The 19,331-nt window shown below is 36.5% G+C and overlaps 1 protein-coding gene across 2 annotated transcripts; it reads left to right on the top strand.

Annotated features, from left to right (window-relative positions):
- Positions 1 to 238: 238 nt before the first annotated feature.
- mov10b.2 (Mov10 RNA helicase b, tandem duplicate 2) lies at positions 239 to 18,146 on the top strand. 2 transcript variants are annotated; one of them, XR_014028960.1, is made up of 22 exons: positions 239 to 708; positions 802 to 907; positions 5,479 to 5,675; positions 5,857 to 6,095; positions 6,223 to 6,472; positions 6,735 to 6,860; positions 7,796 to 7,955; positions 8,044 to 8,198; positions 12,087 to 12,263; positions 12,366 to 12,513; positions 12,676 to 12,843; positions 12,997 to 13,094; positions 13,190 to 13,287; positions 13,419 to 13,517; positions 13,752 to 13,854; positions 14,745 to 14,862; positions 14,957 to 15,148; positions 15,255 to 15,342; positions 15,424 to 15,549; positions 15,695 to 15,783; positions 15,878 to 15,993; positions 16,656 to 18,146. XR_014028960.1 is itself a non-coding variant. In XM_081349283.1 (22 exons), the coding sequence occupies exons 1-22, from the start codon at positions 557 to 559 to the stop codon at positions 16,715 to 16,717; spliced, it is 3,051 nt and encodes a 1,016-aa protein (XP_081205409.1). In that variant the 5' UTR covers positions 239 to 556; the 3' UTR covers positions 16,718 to 18,146. The 2 variants fall into 2 exon arrangements, 1 of the variants encoding a protein (XP_081205409.1); XM_081349283.1 differs by having other exon boundaries at positions 15,255 to 15,326.
- The last annotated feature ends 1,185 nt before the right edge of the window (positions 18,147 to 19,331 follow it).

Genomic DNA, 19,331 nt, shown 5'->3' with positions numbered 1-19,331 from the left:
TGCCTTCCTTGGCCAAGCCAGTTTTTGGTCTCCCAACCTGAGCTGACAGGTGTTTCTAAAACCAGCCAGTCTTGTTTAAGTGTTTTTGTTTTTCAGCAGGGCAGTCATGTGACATTGTCGCCAGGCAATAATCCTCACTGGGTCTAGAGTCTTTCTTTACCTTGTCATGCAGACTTGATTGTGAATATGCCAAGCAGCCCAAGGGTTGACCTTCCGTCTATCTGTAGTGCTGCTCTCTGGTCGACAGGTGGCGCGCGTCCCTCTGAACCGTATACCGTATTGTTTAAAGTTTATTTAAATAATTCTGCAACTTTTGTTTTGGGAGTATCGTCTTCTACACTTCATATCATATTTCTCTTACACGTGGGATGGATACGAAGGCTATCATCATTAAAGTACCCTGCAGGTTTAACCATAAGCTTAAGTTTCGTTTTGTCTGAAAATAACTCTTCCGCAGAAAATCCTCTACCTGGTTCATATGAGAGAGTGTGGTTGTAAACCGTTCGTTCTGTTTCTGTGATAGTAAGTGACCTGAGAGCTTTAGGTATCAAACAGAATGAACAGAAGAAACAGGAGTAATTATCTCTCTATAGCCGCTGTGCGCGCAATTGGATTGGATTTCATAGAGATGTTGGAGGAAACAAACAGGAGATCCATTACTGACAGAAACACACTTAGAGACATTTACAACGAAGAGTTTCGAGACAGGTAAAACAATGAAAAATGCACATCAGTGGACGTTTTTATTAATTGTCAATTAAATGAACAAGTGCCTCATCAGTTGCACATTTGTCTTAACAGGGACGGTCGTGTCAAAGATCCAAACTTCTCTAGAGTCATCTATGCATTGAGAAACGGAAACAAAGCGCGTCTTTCCAGAACAGGTCACGTTTTCTTTAACAGCAATGTAAGATACCTTATTATTTACCACTGGCTGCTAGTCAGCCAGATGATTTATGCCCGTTTGAAGTTGCTTATAGGCTATGCATTTTCAGTATCAGTGGATTAGTCTTGTAAAGGTCCTGGTAAACCCTACTCTACTGTATGTTGTGGGGACAAAATGTAGGACAAAAGGGGAATTGGTCCCCTTAAGAAAACAGCTTTAAATCCCACATTTTTTTTTTTTTTTTTTTTTTCAAAATGCAGAAAGTTTTCTGTGAGGGGTGTGTTCAGGCGTAGGGTTAGGAGATGTAATATACAGTTAAATTAAAAAAATAATTATGTTAATGGCAATTCCATAAAACAAACTGTGACGCAGGGTGAACTCAAGAAGGGGAAGGGAGAGCTGGATCCAAATGCAAATTTTCTTTGAATAAAAGTTTATTAAAAAATTAAACAAACAAAACCATAACACTGACCAGGGAACCGAGAACAAAATGAGACACATCAAACATACATCCATGTTGGACAAGACCTGACCAGGAAACACAGGGTTTTAAATACACTGGGGCAAACAAGCTTAACAAGTTAACAAGACACACCTGAAGACTAATCGACAGAAAAAAACTACAAAGAACTACAAACCATGGCACAAGACAGGAAATAACAAAAGGTCCACACAAGAAAAGGGGAACGCAAGACAGGAATCTTGACACAAACACAGAGTTCAGACATGGACTTTAAAGAGTATAGCCTATAAGTGTAGGCCTACTATCATGAACTAAATAATGTGCTACAAGTCTAGCCTATGACTAGTAAACTATCAGTATACCTATAAGTTCACTTGTAGTATAGGCTATAGTTGCAGTACTAACAACAAACTTTTAAGTTTTAAAGTAGTTGTGTACTCAAAGTTTACTAATGTTACACTTAAAAGTATACTTTTACTCTAAAAAGTGGGCCAATTTAGTCCCAAGTATACTTCTAGTACATTGATATTAGTATACTTATAAAGTAGCCTATACTTAAAAATATACATGAACTTCACTTAAGTATACTTAATAAAAATTAACTTGAAGTAGGCTATAAGCATACTTATTTTTTGTAACCACCAGCAGAGTGCCTGGACCAGGAACACCAGCTCAGTTTAGCTTGAGAACAGCATTAATGTGCTGGTACACCAGCTAGACTAACATAAACCAGCCTGGACCAACATGGACTTCGTTAATTTTTCAGCAGGGGGAGATCATGTGTCAACAAGCCATGTAAATACTCTAATCAGCAGGACATTTTTAAGGCTCATCTGAAACTATTAAATAATCTGTGATTGGGCCAAATTCCTCCCCTCAGATAGGACACCAAATATGCATTCTTTTCTATATCCGATGTAAGGGTGAACTAATGAAAAGTCCAATTACACAGATATAGTTTCCTCTAGCAGAGGTTTTAAATGCTGGTTTCAAACACCCAGTTCAAAACCCTTACAATAATGTTTGTTTTTCAGAATTACAATTAAAATTCCAAAATTCCAATCATATTTTTTGCAGTAGCTTTTTGGCTAAATAAGTGGCCAAAATATAACCTCACTAGCAAATTAGAAGGTAGTTTGACCGAAAAATTGTATATGTGTTCTCAAGGGACTTCCTGGTTAAATAAAGGTTAAATAAAAAAAATAAAACATGTTTACATTTTTTATAAATGTATTTATTCATTAAAACTTGACCAAAAAATGGTTGGATAATTGATTGATACCATTTTTCGTTTAGTGTTTCATAATTATTTAAACTTTTATTTTACTTTTTATTTCATTACTCTGTTACTTTTTGGTAGAAATTCCCCTACTCATCTGACTTAAATTAACCCTGGTGCACTGTAAAAAGTTTAACTATTATTTACTCAATTTTATTGGTGAAACATTTTTACACTCAAAAAAATTTAGTAAATTTTAAAGCTGTGAAATCAATGAAATATACTGTATGAATTGAGTAAATGCAAGTAAAAAAATTAATTAAATCTGAGTAACTGCATCTGGTACATTAACAAATAAAATTGAGTAGAAATAATTTAACATTTAAACATTAAAAAACAATATTTATGAGTAATATTAACTGTTTTTATTAATGAGTAATATTAACGTTTTTATTTTCTCTAAACCTTTGTAAAATAGTACTCCAGACAACCACCATTATACATTACATTGGCCTTTATTTTCAATGAGTACAGCAATACAGCACATTTTAGACTGTTTTTTCATGTATACAATATTGCCTGCATTTAAACTTATTTAACAAGTAAAAATGAAATATTTAAACATTCAGGTAGCCTAATTCAAGTGTAATCAACCACTCTGTTATCCAATATCCACCGAATCTGCGCTGGTCCTCGTGCCGGAGACAGACTCGCGCTCTGCGGGTGAACTTTGAACTTCATACCGCCGTCCTGCGTTTCACTCACAGTCACTGTCTGAGGCACAGCCGAAATATACTGCGAGCGACTGACATAACCTGCCAATAAACAAAAAGTGATAGTTCTGAGGACATTTTATCATCCAAATGATAATAATTATATTCATTATCATTATGAAAGTCATGTGTTTATGCAAAGCGTTTCAATCACGCAAAAAGACAAACGCGGCTCTCGTCTCGTTTAGGTGTCGAATTACGCCTCTGTATGTTGTTTTGCATTAAATATGATTTAAAACACAGTAATGATTTTATAGATAAAATAAAACATACACCAACCTGAATTTCACAGTGAAAATGCACCAAATCTGCGACGCTGAGAAGAGAGCTGTTGTCCTGGAGACTGGAGAGTTCAAACAGCCACGCACTCCAACCGTCGAGTTTTCGTCACGTCAGATGGTGTGGGGGGGGGGGGGGGGGGGGGGGGGGGGGGGGGGCATTGTTTTAATTGAGTAAACTTACTCAATTTTAAGAGCGTGTTAAATATATTAATAATATTGATTTGAATTAAGTAATTTTTTTGTTTCTTGAAACAGATCAGTTTAATTAAACATTCTCAAATATTTTGATAGAAATTTCACATATATATTAAGTATATTATAAAGAAATAATTGGTTAGTCAAATACTAAATTATTTTATTGAAAAAAACTTAAATATATCTGTAAATTTTAGATAAAATTAACTGTTGGATTTTTACTCAATTATTTTGGTATGTTTAACTCAAACAATCAAGTAAACGATATACAGAGATTTTATTAAGTTAATAAAGTTAAAAATTTCTGTAATATTTACTAAGCCACAGAATTATTTTTTACAGTGTGTCCCAGAGACCTATGCATTTATACTCTAACACCTAAGCATACTTCAGTACCTGTTCGAGTCGGACAATGTCTCGTCCTTTTTTAACACTATCACTCAGGAATAAGGTCTTTAGTGCTCCTCTAAACACTATCACTTGAGAATAGAAGATCTCTGTCTATCCTGCGCAGAAATAATTAGACAGACTGCCAGCAAAAAAATTACAGCAGTTTTTTATAAAATAGGAGAATGGCAAAGGTGACATGATTTATTACATCATTTTTATAATATGATTGGTTCTTCATTTGTATAATTCACTACACAGTAAAAAACATTGGGTTATTTGTTTAACCCAACCGTTGGGTTACACATATTGGGTCAATATGTTGGGTTATTTTAACCCAACTGGAGTTTAACCCAATGCATTGGGTTAAAATAACCCACAGTTGGGAAGGTGCTATACCAACCCATAGTTGGGTTATTCGTTGGGTTATTTTTAACCCAACATTTTTAAGTGAGTATGTAAAAGCAAATCTGGATTTCTTGATTACTTCACCTTATTACTCAAAAGTCATGAGTTTATATATTTAGACTGCTGTCTAATTTCGTTTCCCCTTTTCTATGTTCAGGCATGATTCAGACACACTTTGGCCACTTTGTTGGGGACATTTAGTTTTCAGAAGCATATAAATGTAAATCCTGCAAGGAAAATAAATGATAGTTATGATTAATTTAAAAATTCCGGTAACACTTTACAATAAGGTTCATTAGTTAACATTAGTTGACATATTAACTAACATGAACTAACAATGAGCAACACATTAGTTACAGTATTTATTAATCTTTGTTAATGTTAGTTAATAAAATACAGCTGTTCATTGTTTGTTCATGTTAGTTCAGTGCATTAACTAATGTTAACAAATACAACCTTTGATTTTAATCATGTATTAGTAAATGTTGAAATTAATATGAACTAAGATGAATAAATGCTGTAGAATTATTGTTCATGCTACACTAATGAACCTTATTGTGAAGTGTTACCAAAATTCCCTAACAGGAATTAGCTGAAAAGCCTATAGTAGGCTATTTATTTGCAGATTCTCATTATGACAATATAGTGTAACAACACACCTTGGCATAGAATACAAAGAAAGGCTACTCTTTCTCACTGACTGGAAGTTTTATGTACATGGAGAGTTGAAGAACATACATTTTCTTTGCTCATATTAAAATGTAGTTCTGCATTAGACTGGCTTTTATTGTTTAATGTGGTTTGAGATTAAGCAAAAAAGTGTGATTAGCTTAGATGTAGTGTACTCATGAAAAAGGTCCATCCAGGTCCGGGTGAGGCTGCATGATCAATGGTTCAGACGCTGTCGAAGACAGCAAAACCAAGCTACTCCCGCTCCGAGTAATGCTAGCTCACCGCCGGCATCTAGTGGCCAGGAGGCCTCCGGTCCAGGGCCAGAGGGTGGAGTCAGAGGAAGGAGAAGATTGGCAAAAGACATCCTACAGCGATTGAACAGTACAGACAGGTGAGCTGGTACACTTCATACATTTTATCCTTTACCCAGACTGGATGGAACACATAGACAAATACTAATTATAATTTCTTTTATTATTATCTCTTAATGTGAAAATTGCAATTGGATCTTGTAAGTGCTTTTTTATATAATAACATCACAAAAACTGCAGTGCTGCTCTTCTCTTTAACAGGTCCCATTTTATAGCTAATAAGCATGGGGTGCGGGTGTCCTCAGAGTTGTATATGAAGGATGGAAAGATCCAGATCTCTGTGGAGCGGGCAGAAGTTTATGAGCTGAAGCTGTTTGTGGAGAACACGGGTGAAGAGGCCGTGTATTTCACTTACTACACTCCTCTTCACTGGCTGCAGTGTTTCACTCTGGAAGACAGCAGGAAAGTCACACGCAACAATCCACTCCGTCTGGAACCATGTGAGTGTGGCCGACACTTGACGTACTGATCCAATGGAGGTTACATTTGGATATTTATATATTCTGGTTTGACTCCTTAAATGTGATCTATCAGAAGTGAAGGTTAACTCTTTATTTTTTAAAATAGGTAAGAAGTATGAGGTGACTGTGAGATTCAAATGCAGTCATATTGGAGTTTATTCAGCTACTCTGGCATTTGAGTTTAAGCAGAACACCCAGCCCACCACCCGTCCCTTCCACATTGTGCGCTTCATCGAGGCCGAGTACAGGACTAAGCTTACAGCACTACTGGGTCCTACTGAACCATACAAACCCCTGAGACTCAACATCTCCGAACCCGAAAACTGTAGAGTGGACGAGGGTGTTCCACCTGAAGGGTAAGAGAAACATCACACACGGTATTATATGATGCATGTTTAATTGTACATAAAATATCAAATATTATGAAAGTTATTATTTAAAAAAAAAAGAAGAATGAAAATTAAATAAATAATAAATAAAACTAATAATACATTGAAATATCTAGTCCTGCTCCTTAAAGTTATAGAAATGTAAATAGATTTTAGCTTTATTAATGCTTTTATTTATATGTGTGTATCTCCATGTGTTTTTCTACATGGAGATACACACACGCTGTAGTTATGTTCAGAACTTTCTTCAAAATGTTCTACCACTGGGGAAATACACTCCTCCTCCTGACATCCCAGTGCTGGCAAAACTCATGAAAGATGACCGGATCCTCAGAGGAGAGTTGCAGAAACTTCAGTAAGTGTCATTCAAGTGAAATATTATTACCATTTAAAACTGTTTTCTATTTTTATGTAGAATGTAATTTATTCCTGTGATGGCAGGAACGTCCAGAATGGATCCATCCATCCATCCAGAATGGATGATCCTTCAGAAACCATTCTAATATGCTGATAGACTTCAGTTAGTGTTCTTCAAATGTCCAATTATGCCATGTAGAACTGGTTTGAGATCAGTTTTAGGGATGTTATCAGGGGTGCAGATTCCCATTTGTGACCCTGGACCACAAAACCAGTCTTATGGGTAATTTTTTTTAAATTGAGATTTATACATCATCTGAAAGCGGACTACATAATCTTTCCATTGATGTATGGTTTGTTAGGATAGGACAATATTTGGCCGATATATAATATTTATATCCAGCTATTCGAAATATTGAGAAAATCGCCTTTAAAGTTGGCCATTTCTATTGGCGATAGTGCTGCATCTATTCACAAAAATAAATGTTTTATATATTTAAGGTGGGAAATTTACAAAATATCTTCATGGAACATGATCTTTACTTAATATCCTAATGATTTTTGGCATAAAAGAAAAATCTATAATTTTGACCCATACAATGTTTTGTTGGCTATTGCCACAAATATACCCGTGCAACATAAGACTGGTTTTGTGATCCAGGGTCACATTTGTTGGTGAATATGGATTTACATACAGTATATGCATTTGATGAGACTGAAAAAAATTTTAGCAGTTCATGAATTCCCTGGGAATTGAACCTGTGACCTTGGCATTGTGTCATGTTTGCCCACAAATTCCTTGAGCAAACTTGTGGAATATATATATATATACACTCCTGTGTTTTTCATATGTTCCATACTTATTTTTTGTGTCCCTTGGTGTGATGTAGTATATAGTTATTAATATTCCTTAATGTGTTTGGTGATGTCTAGGTCATTACTGCAGAGTCCACTGAGCTTCCATAATTATGCCGAACGCTTTGATTTACTGCTGCACCTGGAGGAATGTCAGATGCATGTGGACATCAAGAGATACAACAGAGAGCAAGTCACCTTACTCAGGGACAATGACAAAAGTCTACTGGTCTTAAACGTGAGTGGAAATGTCTTTTTTACAGCACTTCCTGTGTTGGAGATTGTATAAAGTTATGAGGTCTGTTTGTGTATTTCATGTGTTAAAGCTCCCTGGTGTATCAGAGAACAGGCCATCAGTCCTGAGGGGAGATCACCTGCTTCTTACCAAGAGTGAGGAGGTCAAATTCTCAACTGTGACCAAATACAAGGGCTACGTCCACAAAGTGGAACTGGATCAAGTCAAACTGGGCTTCTCCAGAAGGTATGATCTATGAGTGAGATTTCATACAATACATGTTGTATGTGGCGTAACACCACCCTGTATCGTATTTGCTGAATGAAATTCAATACTTGGTTGTTGTTGTTTTTTTTGTTTGTTTTTTGGGGTGCTGATTCCAAAAATGAGGCCTGTTTTGCTCAAGCACACACACACTTCCTCACAAAATATGCATTTTGAAGCATTTTTGCTTTCGACAACCATTTGTAAGGTGAAGAAGTCTTGCATTATCACTTAAACACCAGAAAAACTGCTACAAAGACATGATTCCTATCTTCCCCTGAGCAAATTCTCAGCCCATTTTTACATGTTTGACACAATCCAAATTTAATGCAAACATGGCCCAAAGGTTATCTGTTACATCTGTGGGTGTTTTAGTTATTTATTTATAAACTTGTGTTTATGTAAAGTTCTTGAGCATGAAATGGAGTATTCGGGCATGTATATTTTCATTCTTATGCAGTTTGTATGTGAAATGATACATTTTGAATACTTCCTTTTGTCGAAACTTGACATTTCACTGCTTTTGTAATGCATTAAAGCTGAGACATATATAATCTATATCTATATCTATCTATCTATATTTATATCTATCTATCTATATATATATATAGATATATACATATATATATATATATATATATATATATATATATATATATATATATATATATATATATATATATATATATATATATATATATATATATATATATATATATATATATATTAGTGGTGGGCCGATATCGGCGTTAACGCGCTGCGTTAACGCGAGACTCTTATCGCGCGATAAAAAAAATATCGCCGTTAATCTATTCTCCAAGTTGGGTTCGGAGCTGGCTCAAGCTACACAAGCTATGATGACGCAATCTACCCGCGGCCGCGAGGAACACCCGGCTGCAACGCATCATATTCGTCGTTATCTTAAGTAAACACTGTAACACAGCTGAAAGTGAAAACTGGTGAAAAAGATCGGTGCAACGAGCAGCAGCAAACTATATAGACAGAGTGTGTGAGGTAACAGTTCGGTAAGTTAAAACGTGACTTATCCGTTCTACCACCTCAAATTCAAAACGAAACATATCACTGAATACCAGCGCGCGCGTTTAAGAATCGTTGTTGTGTTTCTTTTTAACTGAAAAGACATCAGTTAGACAATATTCTAATTTTAAATTTGGGGTTTCATAAGCTCCAAGCCATAATAAACATTAGACCTACTTAAGTCTCTGCAGCTAGTGTACTTACATTTTATTTATCTGCAAAATTATGTTGTATACTTACAGTTTTGCACAATATATGTTCTCAAAACTACATACACCCTTTAAAAAAAAATACATTTAGCAGTTGTTTAGCAGGGTCTGTGTAACCTGTTCTGAAATGGTTTTATTATAATATCGTTATCGCAAGAGGCTGCAATGTATATCACAATATGGATTTTAGGCAACATCGCTAGTAGTTGATAATAACATAGGCCTACCTAATGTTGCCTACGGACGGTAACAGTACAGTAACCTTTTACAGTGAGTAGAACAGCTTTCTCAAGCAGTTTGGGATGCATTTTGGAAACAGGAGATGAGCCCCTGGTCTAATGCGCCACCTGACTTGAGAAACCCGTTCTCAAAGACTTACTTTTATAGTCATTATTTGGGTAGCACACATATTCTGAATGCCTTCGGCAGAATTCAAATGAGCCATTTTAATCTAGATTAATCTAGATTAATTTCAAAATTAATCTAGATTAATCTAGATTAAAAAAATTAATCTATGCCCACCTCTAATATATATATATATATATATATATATTCTTTTATTTTTTTAACTGTACATGACGGAAAGTTTTTACTGATATTTTTAAACTCAGCATCATCAAATTAGGTATTTTTTGCAAATCACTAGATATTTTTTTCTAGAAGCAGGGCAGTGTAATCAGTCAAATTCATAAAGAGATGTGGGCGATTCCACAGTTTAGGGCTGACTGCAAGGACAACAGCCTGCAAAAATCAATCTTCATGGAGAAAGCCATTGTCCTCAGGTTAACATCCTGAGAAAACCTGGGGTACAGCTGTGTGAAAGGCAGGATAAATCTGGCAATGGTAAACAAGTAAACTTTGATCAAAGTTGAGTTGATGTCAAATTTAACGTATGTAACATGGACGGAAAAACAATGTAAGTTCAAGCAGAAAGTGTACTTAATCTAATTCAGTTTAATAAAATCTAGTTGAATCCCAGTTCATGTTTTACTTTGTTCCTAATTTGGTATAGTTATGAGTCATGCGTTGTGTATGGTTCACAAAACTGGTAATAGGACTTCCGTGCAGGCAGGGTGGCCATCTAATATTATCTGTTCTATAAACTTAAAGGTGCATTTTTGAGTCTGGTATGTTCATAAACTGAAAGCCAGCAAAATTACTAACAAATACCACAGGTATATTTTTCTAATTTATTTGCCAAATGTAGAAGACAAAGGAACTCCTACAAGTGTGCTAAGTTATAACGTGTGTAACGTGGACGGAAAAAATTAATCAATCCTGCAAGATTCCCTTTGTAACACAAAATAATACCATTTCATGAAAACTGGCATAGAATAGAACAAGTTCATAACACATTAAAATAACCTGTCATCATACTATCAAATTTAAAGATCATACAGATTGTGTTAACGCACTATTAACGTGTTAACTTCGTCAGCCTAAGCTATATTCTTACGAACATTGGAAAGAAAAAAAAAATCATCAAAAAAAAAAAAAGAAAAAAAAAAAAGAAAAATGTCATTGACGATGTTGACTTTCATGAACAGCTTATTGAGTCAAAAATACGCAGAAAACAACGTTGGAAGTTGGACAGACTGAAAATTTCCGTCTAAGTTACGAACAAGATGTGCAGAATCTGTCAAAATGTATAAAACCACCATTCATGCACGCTCTTTCACGATGAACGACGCTTTCGGTCCGAAACCACTCGCAATCATCCGACTTGCACACTCTGTTATCCTTTCTCGCCACAATGATCCTATTTAATGTTTACTTAACCAAAGTTTACCACGTTCGTATCATTTTAACGTTCGTAACCTTTTGGACAGAATCCACAAACTTACCCACATTCGTCGAAATCCGTGAAATCCTGTTAACACTTTCTCACACGCAGAGTGACCGTGACCTAGACAATCTTATTTCTTTGATGAGAACCGTTGAGACATTATAGATGGAAATTCAGCGTCAGAATAAAATGTTCGAGCGTTATGATTTTTGGACAGAAAATCTCGGCCCCTGTTTTATCCCGATTTATTAACAATTTATCATGTAGCAACGCATATGAGAATTTAACCCACACAAGATGGTTTTATCGTTATGCTACTGATAGAATTACATGGAAAAATTACATCTCCGCTTCCTTTAGAATCATATTTTAACGTGCGTAACTGCTTGGACAGAAAGTGTAACGAACGTTAGTAAATGTTTCCATTGCATCGTGGTGGATTAAGGGAATTCTACTTTCAGTGTTAGTAGTAGTATTTTGTAGAAGACACACCAAAATAAATGTTTAGCGCCAAAATTCAGGATTTTATTAAAGGAAATGAAAGAAATGACTTAGGAAAAATCCAGATGCACTGAATGTCCCACCGTGACATCCGCAATTTATGGGGACGGAAATAAAATAAAGTCTCATTACACGATAATGCCAAGGCCTAGTGGGATAAAAGTAACTTTATTATTTCTTACATCTATCTTTAACAAAATAGTGAACTAAAAATAAAAAAATGACAACAACTGGGTATTATTCAATCTATATTGTTCATTACACCCCTTGTGGACAGATACTGTGGAATCGCCCATGTCTATTCATTGAACTTGTGTTTGTTGTGTGTGTGTTAAGGTTCATTGACCACGTATTCATAGATAAGATGAAGTTCCGTGTGGAGTTCACGGTAAATCGTCTCCCATTAAGACTGCAACACAGAGCTGTACACATGGCGGTCCAGCACAACCTCAGAGATGTGCTGTTCCCCGTGGGCTTAAGGACTGTGACCCCTGTGTCTCCACCTGCACTGAGGTCAGTAAGACCCAGAAGTGCTATTAATATGCTATTATTATTATGCTTTTAAACCTTCAGAGGGAAACATTGAGTGTTTCAGCACAATGTGTGTGTCTATAGACTCTTTGATCACCAGCTTGAGAGGAACCCTGAACAGTATAGCGCTGTATGTAACATTGTGGCCGGTACATCCAAGCCGGCACCGTACCTGGTGTTTGGACCTCCTGGCACTGGTAAAACCGTCACGATAGTAGAGGCCATCAAACAGGTAAAACTGGTTATCATAAACACCAAAGTAAACACATCCCCACCGGGTCTACATGAAAATGTTATTTGGTATTATACTTGCCTGCATGAAAGATGTTGGTGTAATAGCTAATGCATTCAGTCACTCTTTCTGTTTGTTTCTCTGTTTCTCAACATCTCTCAGGTGGAGAAGAATGTACCTGATGCCTATATCCTAGCGTGCGCTCCTTCTAACAGTGCGGCTGATCAACTGTGTGAAAAGTTGATCATTAGTCAACATGTTGATGCACGTAAAATATACCGACTCTACGCTAGTTCACGCGATCCAAAAGACATCCCTAAAATTCTAAAGGTTAGTGAATACAGGAAAAATTATATATATATATATTTTTAGTCACACTTTATTTAATGCACTAAAATTCATGTATTATTAAGTGACCAAATGCTATATGCGAGTTTGCTTGTAGTTTTTATTTTGATTGTCCGTGTGTGTGTTTGTGTTTAGAACAACTGCAATGTGGAGGGACAGATGATTACTTTCCCATGTAAAGAGGATCTAATGTCCTACAAGATCCTGGTCAGCACTATAGTCACCGCTGGCAGGTGAAGGGCATCATCTTATACAAATGCAATAAACTAAAATTTCTCTCACAGATATGATTTACAGAAGTCAGTAAACACTGTGTCTGTGTTGGTAGGCTGGTCACAGGGGGTGTTCCTGTGGATCATTTTTCTCACATCTTTGTGGATGAGGCAGGACATGCTGTGGAGTCAGAGACCATCATCAGTGTGGCAGGTGGGCAACCACTCTCGCTCAGATGCGTGTTTGCTCTTTTTGCTTCCAATATGTACTGTAGTAAAAGTCTTAAACTGTAGTAGTGAGATCCGTTTTTGGAATCATTACATTGTCTCATTGGGTGTGTTTAGGACTGCTGAATGCAGAGACCGGGCAGCTTGTTTTGGCTGGAGATCCCAAACAACTAGGACCAATCTTGAGATCTCCTCTTGCCATTAATCATGGGTTTGGTGAGATGCACATATATACAGACACATCATTCACTCAACCTATAAGCTAATTCATTTCATGTTAAAATTATGTTCCCAATGAATTCCCAGAAAATAGTATTGTTATTGTTTACCATCTAACCTTTAACAATCGTTAAATCATGACTGTTGTAAATAAAAAAAATGGAGGGATAAGCAAAATGGTGTGTTTTATCGTTATACATTGTAATCTGGAGTTGTGTGTCTTTCCTTTAGATGTCTCTTTGCTGGAGAGGCTGATGACACAGAATGATCTTTATAAGAAAGATGACACTGAGTTTGACAAACGCTACGTCACCAAACTCCTTCTGAACTACAGGTAGGACACACTGGTGTGCTTAGTTCTTAAAGTCACCATGAAATCAAAATTGACTATTCTTATTTTTATGGAATATGGCAGTATTTATTAGAAATATATTTATCCATGTACATTATTATTATTATTTTTATAAAATGCATGTGCTCTTGTAATATTTAATCAAAATAACTTCCTCTTGTAACGACATCTCTTCACAAATGATGTGTTGAATAATGAAATGGCACGAGAGCGGGACCACCTGTAAATCACATGCAATTGCGAGAAAAAGAGTCAAAATTGCTAGATAAAAAGTTGCAAATACCTATCTTTTTTAATCCATGGTGGAAACAAGCTTTTTTATTTATTTAGACAAATTTTCAAGTATTAAGACTACCTACTAGGTGTCAAGACCAAGATAAATAAATACAAAAAAGAATAATAATACATAAATCAGGTTTTAGAATAGTATGGTATATAATTACATAAATAGTAAAGATTTTTAATATTGTCTATTTGTTAGTGTTGTGGCAAATAACATTATATCACTGAATAAGAGACAAACACTTCCAATTGTATTTGATGAGGTGTATTTTCTTGCTGCAGTCAAACAGTCACACCGAGAGTAACATTGAGGAGAGGGCATCCTTCCTTTTTTATAGTCTTAATCATATTTTATCATTGAGTGGAGGCCCTCCTGTCACATACCAACACTCTTTAACATTCCAATACAATTCCATATTAGAATAAGGTTTGTGTGTGCTCTTTTACCACCATGATGGTCACACACACACCTTAAAGATAATTTTAAAATGACATAGATGCCATAGTGTGCACTCATAGTCTCTCTCTCTCTCTCTCTCTCTCTCTCTCTCTCTCTCTCTCTCTCTCTCTCTCTCTCTCTCTCTCTTCAGGTCTCATCCATCCATTCTGAAGGTTCCTAATGAGTTGTTCTATGATGGGGAGTTGAAGGCATGTGCAAATGAGATCAGCTCTAACCAGTACTGCTCTTGGGAGTACCTGCCCAAAAGAGTATGAGACATATTAAACAGCACTTTAGTCGCTATAGTTAAATCAGTTTCCTGGAGATTACCCATTTGTGAATTGTTTTTTTTTTACCCCCCAGGGATTTCCTGTGATTTTCCATGGAGTTCCTGGGAAGGATGAAAGAGAGTCGAACAGCCCCTCCTTCTTTAACACCTTTGAAATCGATATCATCATAGATTACCTGAAGAAGCTGCTCCTGACACAGGCCAAGAAGGGAATCTCCAGAATCTCCCCAAGAGAAATCGGCATTATCGCCCCCTACAGGAAACAGGTGGAGCCTGCTCTTGGACAGCCCAGTTAAAAATATCCTGACAATTCTCTTGGATCTCTGATGGTCTGTACCATCACTTTACTTTCTCTGGGGTTTGATTTCATAGGTGGAGAAGATCAGACGGGCCATCAGATCAGAAGAGGACCTCCAAAAGTGCATGTGCATTAATGACCTTAAAGTTAATAGACACTCTGGTATGGCTTTTTATCTTAAATTAGGACAAGTGAGCACAAAATGATATCCGTCTCCCTTTGTGTGTTCGGTGTGTTGTGTAGGTTGGTTCCGTGGAGGAGTTTCAAGGCCAAGAGAGGAAAGTCATCATGGTGTCAGCTGTTCGCAGCAGCAAGGAACACATCACTTTGGATGAAACATTCAGCATTGGGTTTCTCAAGAATGAGAAGGTACAGACCCCAAACTTTAAAAGGGTGGGGTAATATCACAACATGATGTGAACTTGAACTAAGTTGTGTGCTACATTGTGAATATGCTCTTTCTGTGACAACGTGCCAAAACTTGAATTTGTTCAATTCATGTCTTGTTCTTTAGAGATTCAATGTTGCGGTGACAAGAGCGAAATCCCTGTTCATCATGGTGGGAAACCCCTTCATTCTGCGGACAGATGAAATCTGGGGCCGGTATAATACTGTACTCTTCTAATTTACGCATGGATGAAATGCAAACCCTGATGAGGAACTGACTGAATGATGTGTGTCTTTTGTATTTTAATAGGTTTATTGACTTCTGCTCGGAGCAGGGAGGTTACACCGGGCTTCCCTTTACCAGTATAGAGGGCATAGAGGAGGTTGAAAAGCGTCTTCTTGCTCTCAACTTTGACGATGAGAGTGGTGAGACGGGCTTTAATTATAAACCTCTTAAACCTGTTTTTCATGCCACAACTTTACTGGCTACTGTAGATTTCAAAAATAATCTTTCTTGGGATAGAAAATTAAACCTGTTTTAGTGTAATGCCCTTACAATACTTGGGAAGTCTTCATTTCAAAAAAAGAAAATTCATGTGGTAGTCATGCATGTCTGTTGATGTTCTGCCAAAAACAATTACATTGTGTCAAATTTCAAGGTTTTGCCTTAATGCAAATGCATTGCAAACAGGAGGCTGTCCTCTTTCCTCCATTTTTTCAGAACCGGTTGTCAGCAAACGAAAAAATGTACACCTGATTATAATGCTTCTCTCTTTCATAAAGGAAGACTTTAAGGAACTTGTCTAACTGAATTCAATCACAGTTAAAAATTATATTTAAAATAAATATATCACTTACCGGTAATATTTTATATAAATAATTTGCTTCTGCTCAATTTAAAAAATTACCAGCAGTCTTGTTCTATGGTGATTTATAGTTTAATAATAGTAATACATAGTAATAATACAATAGTAATTTAAATATTACTACTAATAATATAGCCTATATAACAATAGTAAATTGATGGTAATGGTTTCAAGAAGGCATGATGTGGGAAAAACTGACTATTGTGTTCTTTCACCCCCTAGTGGAAACTGAGGAGAGTGCGGTCCAACAATATCTGAATCCTGAATGGAGACATGATTACTAACAAAGAGCCAGTCTTCACTAGCCACATCTGTTCTACACCTTTTGAAGCTAGCATGGAAATCATGGATCTTCCCATTCTTTAAAGCTGGGTGCACACTAAGATTTTTATTGTACAAAAATACTTTAATCTACCCTGAAACCTACCATCTACCATCAACCATTTTAAGTCAGACTGTACGATACATGTTGTAGCCAAACATTGTATAGTAGTAACTTGGCATAAATTTCTGTGAATTTAAATGTGTACATTTCTGGCTTGCACATAACAGAATTTTATTTTTTTAAAAATATTATCAGATGACAGAAAATATTTTAATCTACCTTGAAAATATGAGCACATGGACTGATACATAAACCATTTTTTTGCTGATGAATTGCCTTTCTGATTCCTACATTAAATCGGTTTTCTTAATTTGTTCATAATTGTAAGATAATCAATTCAAACATTTTTTGTTTCACTCTGCTTAAAATTTGACTTTTAAAATTGTTTATTTTTTGTTTCTTGTTTCAAATTGTTATCTGAACATTGTCAGTCCCTTTATTAATAAATCCTTTGTTCTTTGGATTTCAGCTGTGCTTTGATTATTAAACCACAGACAATCAGACATATTAATATATTTTCAAATGATGTCCATTAAAGGTGCAGTAAGCGATTTCTCAGAAATATTTGAAATCACCAAAACAAACACGCCCCTACCCAGAAGGATCACACCCCTATCTGGATAGCTCCACCCCAAAATTCACAAACATGCTATCAGAGTCCCTTTCAAGGAAAGTCTGTTCACTCGACGGCCATATTTGCAATGCCTCCGGACAGCTATTTTGGGCATCAGCTGTTTGGTGTTCTTTCTTGTGTTCAACAGAACAAAGAAAATCATACAGGTTTGGAACAACATGAGGGTGAGAAAATGATGGCAGAATTTTCATTTTTGGGTGAACTATCCCTTTAAGGCCAATTCACACCGCACCGACAGATGGCAACATACATTTCAGTGTGGATCAGATGTGTTTTCAGTCTGCTTTTTTTCACCAATTGAACATGCAGAATCGGATTTAAAATGTCTAAGTGACATGCTGTAGTCTGGTGACTGTCAGCGTTGGTCTGTCTGTCAGTGCAGTGTGAATTAGCCTTTACAGTGAGTAAGCATAGGTCTCTCCCTTGTGGCTATTGGAGCTACTATACCCATCTAAGATTACTGCGAGTCCCAGTGATGTTTGAGCCATTATCAATCCTCATTATGTTAGACACCAAACACCTACAGGCACTCAATGCTATCCTCATCACCTCTAGGTTATTTTTATTTATTTTTCTATAGCAATTTAGTCTAGATCTGCAACATCAGCACACCTGATCTAGTGGTATCTGTCAGGTAAACCGGACAGTTTTGTGACTGCCATTAAAAATAAACTGCTTACCTCACGTTTAAACCAACCATGGCTTTTCTTCTCTTGACCTCTTATTTTAAAGTAACATGCTGGGCATTCCAACTGGGTACTTTTTTATTCAAGGACACAAAAATAGATTTCAGTAACTCAGTCACCTCTACCTGCAATTAACCCATATTTGTGCCTATATATAAAAAGGTAATGACGCCTTTTTATCTCAATTCTATCGCAATTTAGCATTTATAGCCTTGGACTTCACGACTTGGGACTTTTACTTTAATTCTCGCAATTTATTTTTTATCTCAATTCATCTCTCTTTCTCTCTCCCTTTACCCTGAGCAGACCAGCTAATTTAGTTAGCAATTAATGCTAATTCAGTTTTAGCCTGCTAACCATTAAAAATGGTTTATAGGCCTACTTGCCACAAAATTATATATTTGAGCATTTTTGTCCAAATATTTTGTCCGTTGCAAAGCAAACAACACAGATATGTATAATAGTAAACCGAATTGATCAGACTACAACTATACCTTACAGCCTAATTTTCATTCATGTAAAATAAATATGCCATCTATCCTTACTAAGGTCTAGCCTGGCAAGCCAGACCTACATCAAGATGTTTGGTCTGGCAACTCACCATAGACACGGCTCAATCCGAGGGGCGGGATAAACGGCTGTCTTTCAAATTCCCTCTGCACGCAATAGGACAGCGCTTCACCCAACCAGAGCGTTTTCCCAACAGCGGAGCTAGTTGATAGATTCAACTTTTGCCGTATCTGGCCGGCAAAACTACGAACACATCTTCCTTTTTTTTTTTTTAAGAATGACTTAAGTGCTGTTCTGTGCTTTTTTTCTCAAAGAAAAACCTAACTCCAAGTCCTCCAGAGTCGCGGACAAAGCCGATTCGAAAGACTGTTCGCCAGCAGCAGCAGCAGTCGTCATTCTTTGTTTTCAAGTAGCAGTTAACCGTCGCAACTCTGTCGTCATTATGTTAAGCCCGCCCCGCCTACTCTATACACGACGTGATTGGCCTGACCCAATTTAGGCTTTTCCAGCATGAAAGTCAATGGAGAGTTGTTAGACTGCCCTGGCTGCAAAATACATTTTGCTGCCGGCCTGCCGCTAGGGTGCGTCTAGATTTCTAGGCTAACTAAAGTCAACTCCATTGGACAAAGATAAAGAAAGTTTGGCACAGTCCCAAAAATCAGCAGTCAAAAAACAGACACACA

This window comes from Scardinius erythrophthalmus, assembly GCF_964197995.2.
Source record: "Scardinius erythrophthalmus genome assembly, chromosome: 20".
NCBI classification, from domain to species: Eukaryota; Metazoa; Chordata; class Actinopteri; order Cypriniformes; family Leuciscidae; genus Scardinius; species Scardinius erythrophthalmus.
This window is presented reverse-complemented; position numbering and strand designations above follow the sequence as displayed.